Below are 16,870 nucleotides of genomic sequence, written 5' to 3' on the forward strand. Positions count from 1 at the left end.
GCACAATGGTGTAGCCGGAGGACAGCTAGCTTCCGTCCTCCTCTTGGTGCATTGACTTCAATATAAAAAACCTAGGAGGCTCTTGGTTCTCACCCCCTTCCATAGACTTACACTGTAATTATGACAACTTCCGGAGGACATCCTCCAACCTATCAGAGCTCTTGCAGCATGAAATGTCATGTTGTCCACCCAATCAAAGGATCAGAGAATGAATCTAGTTCTGAAAGTATAAGCTACTGCTAGGTAGCACTGCAGTGCATAAAAAGAGAAAGACAATAGTTGAACAGTTTTCAACAAATGTATTTTTTCAAAAATGAAGGAGAAGCAAGAGAGAGAGATTGTCTTTTTTTCACTTTCAGTTTCACTTACTTAGCTAACAAATGCAGCTGGCTAGTTTATCCTATTCAAACACACGGCTCAAACAGAGGGATGCTATGTTTGCTAGCTGGCTATGACTATCCAACACACTGGAACTCTTCCAAGTCAAGGTAAGCTTTTGGTTTTATTAATTTATTGCCACCAGGGCCGCCGGTGTAACTGCTAAACTGCTTACTGACTATACACTGTAACGTTACTGCAATATTGTAGCGGGTTTACTAACACATTAGTTCTATTAGCTATGTTGACTAGGACGTTACTTTAGCTAATATGGGGAGAACGTTGTAGGCTGTGTGTAGCAGTTATGATATGGTTTGGCTTGGTCGGAAAACGGACAAGACAGAATGGACCGTAAAGGATGGTGGTGGCGGATCAGGTGAGACATCCGTCTGCTTGGGAAAATCGGATTATTCCCCAGATATTGAAATTGGGACATTATCAAGGGCCATCCACTTTGAACATGTGCCATTGGGAGGAGAGTACTGAAACACTATCTGAAGAAGAAAATGAAGAAACGCCAGAAGAATGAGTGCCGGGAGGGAGGGGGGTGGTCAACCATGCCCATAATTGATTCAGGGTTTCCCCCCAAAAAATATTTTGGGGTTTCACGTTGATTGTGGGGGTCTGCACACTGGGAAATTAATAGTAATTTAGACTAATGCATTGAGATACCGATCTGTCATTTCCATTCCACTCGCGACAGAGTAAGAAGAGAATAGTTAATGCTGGAAATATAAGATGAATATACTGTATGTCAACGTTAGTGGTACATACTGTGTATATATTTCCCCCTGTCTGTAAATGTACATTCTGCCAGTGTCGGTGTGTGCTAAGTTTAGGGCCTTAAATTCGAGTGATAGACTCAACGTGATGCACTAGGGACTGTCATTCTAAAATTGGGTTGGATAATTTATCAATAGTTGTAATTATGATTCGGAAAAGGTGAGAAGGAGAGACAGAGAGCTTCCCCTAAACTGTGAGGAGAACACAAAGTGAGGGGAGGGTGCACTGCTCATCCTGCAGGTGGTTTCTGAAACTAATTAAATATTTGTAAGAATCCATTGAGTCTAGGGAGGGTTTCCTCCCAGGAAACCTTATCTTTTCGTGTCCTCTGAGAGGGAGGTTATCAGAAAACCCACTAGCTTGTAGCTTGGGCTAGCCATAATTGGGACATTGATAGTAGGGGCTTTGTTTTACCATGCCATCAGAATCCTATTGTTAAAGCGCTTTCTGGACAATACAGTCCAATTAATTACTTACAAGGCTCGTAGTCTACGTCTTGCTTTGACAGCCGAGGATGAGAAGGAAGGAAAGGGTGTGAGTCAGCTGTCTCTGATGATCTGAAGCCGATGGGGGAAGACTGGGTAAAAGTCAGAGGGATATCCAACAGGGAACTAATTTTCATGGAGCCCAGTGAAGATCTAGCATCCCATTGGCATAGAACAGATCGGATGGACAGTCCTTGCCCCAATCTCATTCTCATCAAGGGTGGTGTGAAATTATTAAACGTGTATTCTCTCTCTTCCCTGTTCAAGTCAATATGTATTCTAGGTGGCGTGGAACATGTGAGTGATCACTATCCAGATGAGGGAATACAAGTCACACACACACACACACACACACACATTTCCACGCCCATGACAATACCAGTAAGAGGAGCCTACTGTGTTTCTGCCTAACAACAGAGTAGTGTCTATCTTAGACATTTAAGGAGGTGACTCCGCCTAGTTGGAAGGTATAAAGATGTGCTTGTGTGACTTGTATGTTGTCTTTGCAGCTGTATGACTCAGTGGTTGAATAAACTTGGTATGAGCTTTTAATAGTCGTCCGTGTGTTTTTACTATGTTTGTTCAAAACCCAACAGAACGCTTTGCAAGGACTTGAAAGAGTGTGACAGTGCGCGCGCGTGTGTGTGTGTGCGTGCGTGTGTGTGGTGTTGTGTGTGACAGCTGTATTTCATACTGGGGGCTTGGCGGGTAGCGACCAATGTTTTCCCCTAGGGTTCTGACACGAGGCTAGCAGCTTTAATCCTAGCCTGATTGTGTTTGCACAGGGAAGCATGCCTGGTGCAACAGCCAGGATACAGCAGAACCAACCACATACAAGGCAAGCAAACATTAAACCATGGCGCACACACACACACTTGGACAAACAAATGCACAACACAAACACACAGACAAACATTCACATTTTTGTGTGTAGCACACGCACACAAAAAACTTTAGTTCAATAGAAAATGTGACCCGCCTGAAAACAAACCTAGGGGAAACCCTAATTGAGTATGATCCTTCTCCACTTCAATTTAGCTGTCATCTGGGGTAGTAATTCTCTACCTCATAGTGTCAACCTAAAAGAGCCTAAAGAGCTTTGGGGAAACACTTTAAATGGTAATGTCCTCTTTATGGAAATGATGCCCTCAGTCTTTAATCTCATATATCTATCTGTCTACAAACCCCCTGTGTGGTGTATCTCTCATCCATACATATGACTTAGCCCCACACACTCCCTACTACCCCAGACAGCACACAACCTCTACATGCACATCCTAATATCATATTATTTTGCCACTAGGGATTAGGGCTAGGCCATGTTCGAATGAAATCGGTCTGCACACATAATACATTAGTCTCGTGGAAGCAGACAAGTGGTGTCTGCCGCGTGAGATGAAAAACACATTAACACATACCATACTGTACACAAGCATCCAAATCCCAAGTCTGTTTGCAGTGTTGATCCCCCTCCTATTATTTTGACTTTCCCTCACTCCCCTGCCAAGCTCTGTTACTGCCCACGTAAATATTATTGGCCGACAGTCTCAATTGAACGTTTTGGTGCTTGCAGTCCTGAATGCTGCATCAGGGACCTCTGCATCTTGCCATGGAATACTCTAGGGCAATCACTGATCAGACAAACTTTGTAGAAAGATATTTGTCGTAGTGGTAGAAAACCTTCCCTTCCGCCCTTCCTCCAACCCCCTTCCGCCCTTCCTCCTACCCCCTACCGCCCTCCCTTAGTAATCATGGAATAGCATACACAAACACACACACATTACTGCAGTGATGAGGATCTCTCGCCCACCGGAGGTTTAAAACACGCAGAACTGCAGATACTAAAACCTCCCCTAGGCACAGCACTATGAAAACAAAGTGTCCAGAGAGAGAGAGACACAGAGAGAGAGAGAGAGAGAGAGAGAGAGAGAGAGAGAGAGAGAGAGAGAGAGAGAGAGAGAGAGAGAGAGAAAGGGAGGGAGGGAAGAGGGAGAAAAAGAGAGAGAGAGAGAGATTGAGGGAGCAAGAAAGTGAGAGATAGGGGAAGAGAGAGAGCGAGACAGATGGAGGGAGGGAGGGAGGGAGAGAGTGAGAGATAGAATGAGAGAGAGTGAGAGAGAGTGAGAGAGAGATAGAGTGAGTGAGTGAGTGAGTGAGTGAGTGAGTGAGTGAGTGAGTATCTAGATAGATAGATAGATAGATAGATAGATAGATAGATAGATAGATAGATAGATAGATAGATAGATAGATAGATAGATAGATAGATAGATAGATAGATAGATAGATAGATAGATAGATAGATAGATAGATAGATAGATAGATAGATAGATAGATAGATAGATAGATAGATAGATAGATAGATAGATAGATAGATAGATAGATAGATAGATAGATAGATAGATAGATAGATAGATAGATAGATAGATAGATAGATGGTATACTGTAACTTGGTAGAGCTAGCTAGGTGGAGACAGAGGGAGATGGTATACTGTAGCTTGGTAAAGATAGCTAGGTGGAGACAGAGAGAGATGGTATACTGTAGCTTGGTAGAGATAGCTAGGTGGAGACAGAGAGAGATGGTATACTGTAGCTTGGTAGAGATAGCTAGGTGGAGACAGAGAGAGATGGTATACTGTAGCTTGGTAGAGATAGCTAGGTGGAGACAGAGAGAGATGGTATACTGTAGCTTGGTAGAGATAGCTAGGTGGAGACAGAGAGAGAGAGAGATGGTACACTGTAGCTTGGTAGAGCTAGCTAGGTGGAGACAGAGGGAGATGGTATACTGTAGCTTGGTAAAGCTAGCTAGGTGGAGACAGTGATTTTATTAGTCCTCATTTGGACTAATCTTCCAAGAGTCCTTAAACATTAAAATACAATGTATAATACAATCACATTGTCACATATAACACACTGTTACAAACAACAGACATTATACACTGACACATTGACCAGATAAATACTCGGAGAGAGAAGGCGAGCGATGGAGCGAAGGAGAGAGAGGTGTGAGTGTCTAAATGAGATATCTTCTCTGCCTGACCCCAGTTACCACAGCCTGCTACATAAGCTGGCCTCCATTAGCAGTCAGGCTAAGGAGTAGCTCACTTCCTACTGTGGCCAACCACAACGCTTCTGTAGGGTACATCCCGTAGGGAGACAGCGAGTCAGAACTGCAATCTTTACAAGGTGCTACTGTACATGATCTTATAAAGCTTTATGTAGCTTCATAAGAGAGCTGGGAGTGTAACCCATACCCCACCCACTGTCGATGGGGAGAGAGAGTCAGGACTGGCCAAGCAATACAAGGTGTTATATGATCTTATAAAGCCTTGGAGAATGAATAGCTTGAATAGCTTGGAGAATGAATAGGAGTTATGCTATGGATGTGATTTTTACTTGTTATTGTTATTCAATATTCACTGTGTGTTTATTCCTCGTGTCACTATTTCTATTATTATTTTTTACTCTGCATTGTTGGAAAAGTATCCGTCAGCAAGCATTTCACTGTTAGTCTCCACATGTTGTTTGACAAATAAAATTGTATTTGATTTGATGTGAATTTGATTTGTGTATGTATGGGCTTACTGTATGTTGGTGGAGGGCAGAGGGAAACCCTTTCTGTAGCCTCAGTCTCTCCTCTGAAATACATACTAGTCTATGGTGCAGTCATAGGAGACAGATTGTAAGGTATAGAAATGTCTGTCTACACCTCTGGGAAAGGGTTAGGGTTAGCAGTTACCTGTACATCTACACCTCTGGGAAATACTTCATGCCATGGCAACAGAAGGGTCTTAAGAGGCCATAGTTCAAATTCAGAATGTACACACACACACACACACACACACAAACGTCCTAAAGGGCTACACAGTTTTTGTAGTCCCACAGACACAAAGTGGGGGATTGGGTGTGTTTGTGTGATGACAGGCCTAACAGATGGACAGACTATATCCCAGGCTACCAGCCTTCTGCTGAACACCAAGCCTGACAAAAATCTACCCCTCCCTCCCTCCCTCCCTCCCTCCCTCCCTCCCTCCCTCCCTCTTCTCTTCTTCTATACATCCTCTCTACTCTCCATCCCCACTCCAGCTGTGCCACCCCTCCTCCCCCTCATCCACCACTCCATCTTTCCCCATACCCCCCCCCGTCTCTCTCCTCCCCACATCCTGCTGTGTATGCCTCCCTCAATCCCTCCATCCCTCCATCCCTCTCTTCCTCCTCTTCCATCCTGCAGAACTGGGTCCCAGTCCAAGCGCAGTCCTAATCCTCTGTTTTCCTATGTGAAAAGGAGTGGTTATGCCATCCCTCCATCTCTCTCTCTCTCCCTCTCTCTCTCTCCCTCTGTCCGTCCCTCTCTCCTGTGTTGGGCCGAGGCCCAGTCCACAGCTCCTAGGCGTACAGCCAAACCCAGCCAACAGCTAGCCTAGCGCTTAGCACTATAGAGAGTACATTAGATTAGCTTAGCACTGAGGGGACCGGCTACATTAGACTCACACCATCTCCATCTGAGAAGCGAACGAATGAAGTGATTATGAGAAAGAAGATGTAGTCTAAATCGCACGCACACCAGCTAACTGGCCCTCAACACAGCTAAACAACACTAGCTCATGCTAACTCTCAGACTTAAAAAGAACAGCTGCTTCTTTCCTGTTATAGAAGGGTGTGTAAGCACAGTGTTTGTTACGGGAGAGACTGTGGGCAGCTGTGTGTGTGTGTGTGTGTGTGTGTGTGTGTGTGCAAGATGTGTGTGCTTAAAATGGACAGTATTAATGAAGATGATCATGAAGAAGAAGAGGAACTCAGTCACACATACACACACACTCACACATGCATGCACACAGATACACACTCACCCCGTATGATGGCCAGCTTGGCAGTGGTGGCCACATCTCCCTCACTGTTGCGGGCTACACACTCATAGACGTTCTCATCTCGGGGGGCCCTGAGAGGCTGGATCCTCAGCACGGCCCCCGCTCCATCATCAAACTCTATCGTCTAGGGGAGAGGAACAGATAGGGAACAGTCAGGAAACAGCCAGTAGAGAAACAGTCAGGAAACAGCCAGTGGAGAACCAGTCAGGAAATAGCCAGTAGAGAACCAGTCAGGAAACAGCCAGTATAGAACCAGTCAGGAAACAGCCAGTGGAGAACCAGTCAGGAAACAGCCAGTAGAGAACCAGTCAGGAAACAGCCAGTAGAGAAACAGTCAGGAAACAGCCAGTGGAGAAACAGTCAGGAAACAGCCAGTAGAGAACCAGTCAGGAAACAGCCAGTAGAGAAACAGTCAGGAAACAGCCAGTGGAGAAACAGTCAGGAACAGCCAGTAGAGAACAGCAGTAGAGAACCAGTCAGGAAACAGCCAGTAGAGAAACAGTCAGGAAACAGCCAGTAGAGAAACAGTCAGGAAACAGCCAGTGGAGAAACAGTCAGGAAACAGCCAGTAGAGAAACAGTCAGGAAACAGCCAGTAGAGAAACAGTTGGAAATGAGGAGGAAAATAAGAGGAGAGAGAAACTTGTAAAAAGAACCAGGAAGCACCAGAAACCAGGTGATTAACCAGGCAGGACCAGGAAGGACCAAAAAGGAGAATTGGGAACCAAAGGAAATAGCTAGTATTCTGGGGGAGAACCTGGAGAGAAGAGCTGGTCCAGTCAATATGGATTGACAAGTGGTAACTCACACCTCCATGTGTTGGGAGTATAGAGTTAACTCCCCTCTATGCGTTGGGAGTATAGTGTTAACTCACCTCTATGTGCTGGGAGTATAGAGTTAACTCACCTCTGTGTGTTGGGAATATAGTGTCAACTCCCCTCTATGCGTTGGGAGTATAGCGTTAACTCACCTCTATGTGCTGGGAGTATAGAGTTAACTCACCTCTGTGTGTTGGGAATATAGTGTTAACTCCCCTCTATGCGTTGGGAGTATAGCGTTAACTCACCTCTATGCGTTGGGAGTTGACCTTCTTGCCCTTCTTGTTCCAGTTGACCATGGGCTTGGGGTCACCTGACGCTTGGCACACGAACGAGGCCACGCCCCCCGATACCCCAATCTGGTCCCCGGGGATCTTGGTAAACTTGGGTGCCGCTGAGATAGACAGACAATTCAATTCAATTAAAACTTTATTGTCGTCGTAGGAAAATTCTGCAGCCAGGATTCCAATACATAATACTGCTCAGACAACAAATATACAATGGATCTGTAGATTGATAGATTGATTGATTGATTGATTGGGGGAAAAATAAATAAATACATTATTATACATTATTATAAAATAATTGTACTTAATACTTTCCCCATGCACTATACATAAATAATTACGGGCGTCCCCAAAGACAGACAGACAGCTCTCACTGAAGAGATGCCAACTAGTCCAAAGCCGTGGACAGGAAGAGATTGACATGACTGTTGCTGAGTGACATGACATCACTGCGTCGTGATGAACGTGGTGATTGGCCACCAAGTACAGTCCAATTCCTGGCTACCATTTAGAGGACATTACCAAGGACTTCCTGTGTGTCATCAATAAAAGATGTGCTTCACAGGAGCAGGTTTTTTCACTACCCGGGGCGTGCTACTCCACTATGCAGCACAGATTGTTAGAACACATGGGTGGGTGCTATGCGGGGGAATGAAAAGGGGTTGTGGAAATTCACAGGAGATAATTGGCTTTAATGCAGGGATGGGCAACTTTGATGGGGTGGGAGCCACAAAAAAATGAATCATGAGGGGCCGCAGTGGCTCGTGGGTCTGCATAGTGCGTATCCACATCCATACCCATGCATACAGTCAGAGCCGGCCCTAGCCTTTTGGGGGCCCTAAGCAACATGTTGTTGCCCTTGTGCACCTTGTGTATTCTACTATTCTAACTCTCAACAGTAAGTTGAGACCCCAACTCAGTTCCGAAAAAAATAAGTATATACAGTGCTAAGAAAAAGTATTTGCCCCCTTTCTAATTTTCTCTACTTTTGCATATTTGTGATACTGAATGTTATCAGATCTTCAACCAAAACCTAACATTAGATAAAGGGAACATAAGTGAACAAATAACACAACAATTACATATTTATTTCATTTATTTCATAAACAAAGTTATGCAACACCCAATTTCCCTGTGTGAAAAAGTAATTGCCCCCTTACACTCAATAACTGGTTGTGCCACCTTTAGCTGCAATGACTCCAACCAAATGCGTCCTGTAGTTGTTGATCAGTCTCTCACGTCGCTGTGGAGGAATTTTGGCCCACTCTTACATGCAGAACTGCTTTATCTCAGTGACGTGTGGGTTTTCAAGCATGAACTGCTCGTTTCAAGTCCTGCCACAAGATCTCAATTGGGATTAGGTCTGGATTTTGACTAGGCCATTCCAAAACTTCCAATTTGTTGCTTTTTAGCAATTTTCATGTAGACTTGATTGTGTGTTTTGGATCATTGTCTTGCTGCATGACCCAGCTGCGCTTCAGCTTCAGCTCACAGACGGATGGTCTGACATTCTCCTGTAGAATTCTCTGATACAGAGCAGAATTCATGGTTCATTCTATTAAGGCAAGTCGTCCAGGTCCTGAGGCAGCAAAGCATCCCCAAACCATCACACCACCACCACCATGCTTGACCTTTGGTATGATGTTCTTACTGTGGAATGCAGAGTTTGGTTTTAGCCAGGCATTACTGGAACCATGTCGTCCAAAAAGTTATACTTTTGAATCATCTGTCCATAGAACGTTCTTCCAAGAGTCTTGATGATCATCCAGGTGCTTTTTGGCAAACTTGAGTCCACTTTTTGGACGAGATGGGTCCCATTATGCCTGCGAAAACCAAACACTGCATTCCACAGTAAGAACATCATACCAAAGGTCAAGCATGGTGGTGGTGGTGTGATGGTTTGGGGATGCTTTGCTGCCTCAGGACCTGGACGACTTGCCTTAATAGAAGGAACCATGAATTCTGCTTTGTATCAGAGAATTCTACAGGAGAATGTCAGACCATCCGTCTGTGAGCTGAAGCTGAAGTGCAGCTGGGTCATGCAGCAAGACAATGATCCAAAACAGACAATCAAGTCTACATGAAAATTGCTAAAAAGCAACAAATTGGAAATTTGGGAATGGCCTAGTCAAAGTCCAGACCTAACCCCAATTGAGATGTTGTGGCAGGACTTGAAACGAGCAGTTCATGCTTGAAAACCCACACGTCACTGAGTTAAAGCAGTTCTGCATGGAAGAGTGGGCCAAAATTCCTCCACAGCGACGTGAGAGACTGATCAACAACTACAGGAAGCATTTGGTTGGAGTCATTGCAGCTAAAGGTGGCACAACCAGTTATTGAGTGTAAGGGGGCGATTACTTTTTCACACAGGGGAATTGGGTGTTGCATAACTTTGTTTATGAAATAAATATGTAATTGTTGTGTTATTTGTTCAGTTATGTTGCCTTTATCTAATTATAGGTTTTGGTTGAAGATCTGATAACATTCAGTATCACAAATATGCAAAAGTAGAGAAAATTAGAAAGGGGGCAAATACTTTTTCATAGCACTGTACAGTGGGGAAAAAAAGTATTTAGTCAGCCACCAATTGTGCAAGTTCTCCCACTTAAAAAGATGAGAGAGGCCTGTAATTTTCATCATAGGTACACGTCAACTACTTATTTTCCAAACTATTGAGAAACTTTTGTTATTGACCAAATACTTATTTTCCACCATAATTTGCAAATAAATTCATAAAAAATCCTACAATGTGATTTTCTGGAATTTTTTTCCTCATTTTGTCTGTCATAGTTGACGTGTATCTATGATGAAAATTACAGGCCTCTCTCATCTTTTTAAGTGGGAGAACTTGCACAATTGGTGGCTGACTAAATACTTTTTTCCCCCACTGTATATATATAATTCTTGGGGAAATGTATCCACCAGTTGCCCATCCCTGCTTTAACGTATTCATATCACACATGCCATTTTCAGCCCCTGCAGTGAATCACAATGAAACAGAAATGCCATTTTGAGAACAAGAATTTAGAGATTGCATACATTATTTCATTCATACTATATACAGTATCTCCTTTACTGTCACGCCCTGACTCAGGGGACGTTGATTTGTTGAGTCAGGGTGTGTATATTCCGTGTTATGTTGTGTTTTTCTATGTTTAGTTCTAGATCGTTTAGATCTATGTTGGCCAGGGTGGTTCCCAATCAGAGGCAGCTGTAGCTCATTGTCTCTGATTGGGGACCATACTTAGGCAGCCTGTTGGCACCAGTTAGTTTGTGGGATCTTGTTCTGTATAGGTTTGTTTGTGTAACCTTAAGACTTCACGTATCGTTTGTTTGTTGTTTTGTCATGTTCAGTACTTAAATAAACATGTACGCTTATCACGCTGCGCCTTGGTTCAACCAGTCATTAAACGATCATGACATTTACTTGAAGAACCTTCTTATAAAGTATTATATTATAAAATGTTATATTGCCTTAGAAACATTCATATAGCTCCGTCTTATCAAATATATCAGCTGCTGCCTGTTTCTCTGGGAGCAAAAACAATTTCATTTTCTCTATACTGTATGCTTACTAGAAACTGCAAATAAAAATCAGTTTCAGGCACAGTATCCATACATCTCCACTGTGCTAAAAATCCAATCTTGTCAAGCTACTTCATAAATGTTCATCTTCTCTCTCTCACATACAGAGAGTTCTGTCCCTCTGTGTCTGCGGACTGTTACCATGGCAGCCAGCTTAACTCCTCCTCAGCTGCAGAATACGTTCTATCCATCAGGGTAAAGCCGGCCTAACCCTCACCATAGCAACCTCCCTCTCTCCCTCCTCCCTCTCTCCATCACTGGGCCAGCGCTGTGCTGATTTGGTTCTACTCTAGAGAGAAAGAGAAGCTGAAGAAACCCCACCACCATACCCCCTAAAATCACTGACATACAGAAAAGCACTCTGCCTTTCATCCCTCTGCTGCTAACTTCACACTTCAGTGAGTAACAGTCACACAGCAGCCAGCCTACCTCTGAGCTGCGAGGTGATGTGCCTGAGCAGAAATCCAGAAACCTCAACAATACCTTGTCTAAAAAAAACAGTGTATTATTGTAGCCTTTCAACCATACACACACGGCACACACCATACACTGTTAGTTGTGAAGTGTTGCACTACTTTGTGGAGCTGTGTAAGGGGGTTGAATTCACATTCAACATCGGTTTACATTTCTGCACTGTCACTTTCGAAGAGGTGATTACTGGTGTGTTACTGCCACAGCACACCAGAACCAATTCTATTTATATGACCACTACTGGCCTCTGACTGCATTCTGAACCAGGTTGGAGCCTTTGGTTCTGGTTCCATGGATCTATAATAAACCCAGACATCGAGAACCAGATCCACCACTGGCCTTCCTTAGAATGATATGGAATTCTATGAGGATATTCAAGAAGGTTGTCTGTCTCTTTAAAAGCGAGCAGAGTGGACTTCACTCCTTCACTCCATGGCTGACAGCAGGATATAATGATAGACTAATATCTCTGGCCTATCTTAATGAAACACCACAAGGCTATGATTATTTAATAGCAGTGATAGGTACAGTTGAAGTCGGAAGATTACATACACTTAGGTTGGAGTCAATAAAACTAGTTTTTCAACCACTCCACAAAATTCCTGTTAACAAACTATAGTTTTGGCAAGTCGGTTAGGACATCTACTTTGTGCATGACACAAGTAATTCTTCCAACAATTGTTTACAGACAGATTATTTCACTTATAATTCACTGTATTACAATTCCAGTGGGTCAGAAGTTTACATACACTAAGTTGACTGTGCCTTTAAACAGCTTGGAAAATTCCAGAAAATTATGTCATGGCTTTAGAAGCTTCTGATAGGCTAATTGACATCATTTGAGTCAATTGGAGGTGTACCTGTGGATGTATTTCAAGGACTACTTTCAAACTCAGTGCCTCTTTGCTTGACATCATGGGAAAATCAAAAGAAATCAGCCAAGACCTCAGAAAAAGAATTGTAGACCTCCACAAGTCTGGTTCATCCTTGGGAGCTATTTCCAAATGCCTGATGGTACCACGTTCATCTGTACAAACAATAGTACGCGAGTATAAACACCATGGGACAACACAGCCGTCATACCGCTCAGGAAGGAGACACGTTCTGTCTCCTAGAGATGAACATACTTTGGTGCGAAAAGTGCAAATCAATCCCAGAACAACAACAAAGGACCTTGTGAAGATGCTGGAGGAAACAGGTACAAAAGTATCTATATCCACAGTAAAACAAGCCATATATCGACATAACCTGAAAGGCCGCTCAGCAAGGAAGAAGACACTGCTCCAAAACCACCATAAAAAAAGCCAGACTACGGTTTGCAACTGCACATGGGGACAAAGATCGTACTTTTTGGAGAAATGTCCTCTGGTCTGTTGAAACAAAAATAGAACTGTTTGGCCATAATGACCATCGTTATGTTTGGAGGAAAAAGGGGGTATCTTGCAAGCCGAAGAACACCATCCCAAACGTGAAGCACAGGGGTGGCAGCATCATGTTGTGGGGCTGCTTTGCTGCAGGAGGGACTGGTGCACTTCACAAAATAGATGGCATCATGAGGAAGGAAAATTATGTGGATATGTTGAAGCAACATCTCAAGACATCAGTCAGGAAGTTAAAGCTTGGTCGCAAATGGTTCTTCCAAATGGACAATGACCCCAAGCATACTTCCAAAGTTGTGGCAAAATAGCTTAAGGACAACAAAGTCAGGGTATTGGAGTGGCCATCACAAAGCCCTGACCTCAATCCTATAGAAAGATTGTGGGCAGAACTGAAAAAGCATGTGCAAGCAAGGAGGCCTACAAACCTGACTCAGTTACACCAGCTCTGTCAGGAGGAATGGGCCTAAATTCACCCAATTTATTGTGGGAAGCTTGTGGAAGGCTAACCGAAATGTTAGACCCAAGTTAAACAATTTAAAGGCAATGCTACCAAATACTTCTGACCCACTGGGAATGTGATGAAAGAAATAAAAGCTGAAATAAATCATTTTCTCTACTATTATTCAGACATTTCACATTCTTAAAATAAAGTGGTGATCCTAACTGACCTAAGACTGGGAATTTTTACTAGGATTAAATGTCAGGAATTGTGAAAAACTGAGTTTAAATGTATTTGGCTAAGGTGTATGTAAACTTCTGACTTCAACTGTATGTGTAATGTGGAGATGTGCATCACCCCCTCTACGGCTGCATGCAGGAAATTAGACCTGTCTGGACAAGTCTGACCAGATCAAACCGTTCCACTGTAAATCCAATTACAGTAGTGACCTATAACTATGGCCCAGAGTTGTTCCTGGTCAGGTTACATGGTCACAGAAAATTCAGGGTCCTAGCCATAACAATTAAGGATATCAACCATAACAAATATTATCATGGGCACTCCATAAGTGTTAGAAATATGACAGCTATTTTGGGGCTGTTATTTGGGTCGCTATCTTCTTTGTGTCACAGAGCAACACTGTTAGCAGTGTTAACTGAAATAAGTTAACACCTGTAAATGTCCAATAAAATGTATATAGTATGTATAAGCTGGAAGTAGAAGCCTAAGTGTTGTTGTCCATTAGTTTACTCCAATTAGGGGAGGGGTGGTAGGGTTAGGGGAAAATAATAAAGGAAAATATGTTAACACCTCTAGGTAATACCTCTATGTAAAACACTCTCCTTTATCTAACATGCTGACCACACCGCTCGCGTTAAATTGCAAGAGCGTTGAAAAATAAATGTACCCTTATATGTTATTCAATAATTTCATCCAAACTGCTTTCGCTCATCAACGAGCGTCTATGTTACCAGGCGCTAAAGTAGAACTTAGCTCTATTTTTGACGCTTGACACACTGCAAGTCCCGCCTCTCCCATCTCCTCATTGGTTTTTAGGAGCATATACCCACATGGGTGATTGAAAGATGAACTTTGGTCCACACTCCAGTCAGGTGGTGGTGGTAATGTACCTTAAAGTTGGTTGCCAACCGCCATATAAAGTCCACAGAAGAAGAAGAAGAATTATAAGAAGACTGAAGGAGGAGAGATTACTAGAAACTAACTAGGTTTCCCCTTTTATCTGTGGATTAATTGTCGGAGTAGAGAACACACGATTTTGTGTGAAAATAGGTCAAAATTCTTCAAAGATCCAGAAAAAAAGGAACTTGTGCATTTCAGGTAAAAAAAACAACCCAATGTTTATATCCCAGGACAAATTAGCTAGCAACAGCAAGCTAGCTAACTAAATGGCCATGCATATTTCATGTGCTTTGACCTGTCCCCAAATTAATATAGCTGGTTCAGAGTTTGTTTTGATATTTCAACCTGTGTGTCCTGATCACTTCTGGTGTGGATGGACAAAAATCAACATGCGCGCGATGGTGCCAGAAGACGCATGCGCGTGCCTGGTCTAGTCAGCATGTTAGAACTGTAAGACATATCAAGACATGCTTTCATACAGTAGCCTAAATGTGATGATTGACTGAGTCCGTGCTGACAACCCCTCACTACTCACCAGTGTGTTGAAAACTATTTATGTTCTTGAATGCCACATACTTCCGTAGCGTTTTCAGTGTTGCAGGGTTAAAATTAGATGTGTTCTATGTTCCCTTGTTGCTTTGATAAAGGTGAAGATTGAGTATGTGCTGACGTGTGTTCACCATTTATCAGTGCATTAAAACCACCATGGTCCTGACAGATCTTGTGAAACACCTATCACTGCAGAAATAGACAGGTAGACAGACAGATCGTCATCTGTGCACCTTCACCCCAAAACCACGTCACCACTCACTGCAGCTAGCGCTGACCAACACAACTCACTGTTACAGCTGTCGGTCAGCAGAGAGGGAGGGAGGGAGGAAGGGAGGGAGGGGGAGAGAGAGAGAGAGAGAGAGAGAGAGAGAGAGAGAGAGAGAGAGAGAGAGAGAGAGAGAGAGAGAGAGAGAGAGAGAGAGAGAGAGAGAGAGAGAGAGAGAGAGAGAGATACAGTAGATGCACAGACAGCCATTTAGACAAACTGACAAACCTACACCTAAATATCTAAACCAACTGGCAGTCTTACAGATAGACAGACACATGAACTAACACACCCACACAAACATACGGTATATCTGTGGTGTGTTACTTACCCACGGCCTCAGAGAGGTTGGGCAGGGACGTGAGCAGCAGCAGTGGCAGCAGCAGACAGGGGGGGTAGAGGCAGAGGCCGTACCCAGGACGAGTCGCCCTGGACTTGGCTATGGTTCCACTGGGTCTGGGGGGAACCATGGTACCTCCTGCGACTGGGGATGGATGTGGGGGATGGGGGGAAACTTCCCTCAACAGGGCTTGGGACTCTGAATAAAGAAATAAAGAAATATGTTTAAATAAATATGATGCTGAAAATATCCCTTTGAAGAACAATAAACATAGCCGATGATAATAGCAGACTAGGTCAGTTGAATGAAAAACACTTTTGAGGTCAAGCAAGCATCTGCATGTGTATACAGTAGAACAATAGAACAGAAATGAACCAGAAAATAAATAAAGAAATATCCAAAAATAAAACGAGCGTAAAAGTAAAATGAGCCCGTGGTCTAAGGCACTGCATCGCAGTGCTAGCTGTGCCACTAAAGATCCTGGTTCGAGTCCAGGCTACGTCACAGCCGGCCGCGACTGGGAGACCCATGGGGCCCAGCGCCGTCCAGGTTAGGGGAGGGTTTGGCCGGCAGGGATGTTCTTGTCCCATCGCGCACTGGCGACTCTGTGACGGGCCGGGCGCAGTGCACGCTGACACGGTCGCCAGGTGTACGGTGTTTCCTCCGACACATTGGTGTGGCTGGCTTCCGGGTTAAGCAGGCATTGTGTCAAGAAGCAGTGCGGCTCGGTTGGGTTGTGTTTCGGAGAACGCACGGCTCTCGACCTTCGCCTCTCCCGAGTCCGTACGGGAGTTGCAGCGATGGGACAAGACTGTAACTACCAATTGGATACCACGAAATTGGGGAGAAAAAAGGGGATAAAATTGTTCTGTATGTTACTATCTCAGTACAGACATATTCAGCCTCTCCACCCACTGCTCTAATAGCCTTTCTACTGTCACAGTTTTCCTCCACTGGCTACACATAAACATAAAAGGTTTACACACGTTCATAAAACCTGTGTACCCCTAATAGGGAAACACTCAGACAAAGAGGATATTAAAGCCGAAGGTATGTTTTGCCATCCCGGCAACATGCAATATTC

At 43.7% G+C, this 16,870-nt stretch overlaps 1 protein-coding gene across 1 annotated transcript in view; it reads right to left on the bottom strand.

Moving 5' to 3' along the window:
- LOC311098856 (receptor-type tyrosine-protein phosphatase S-like) overlaps positions 1-15,916 on the bottom strand; it is a gene marked incomplete at both ends in the record, with an annotated part of 115,535 nt that extends 99,619 nt beyond the window's left edge. The window contains 3 exon segments of the mRNA XM_084139421.1: positions 6,494-6,635; positions 7,577-7,722; positions 15,778-15,916. Of these exon segments, the coding sequence (XP_083995547.1) occupies positions 6,494-6,635; positions 7,577-7,722; positions 15,778-15,916 (427 nt within the window).
- Between the last annotated feature and the right edge of the window lie 954 nt (positions 15,917-16,870).

The sequence above is a fragment of the Coregonus lavaretus genome, assembly GCF_964263955.1.
Source record: "Coregonus lavaretus genome assembly, chromosome: 23".
Classification (NCBI taxonomy): Eukaryota; Metazoa; Chordata; class Actinopteri; order Salmoniformes; family Salmonidae; genus Coregonus; species Coregonus lavaretus.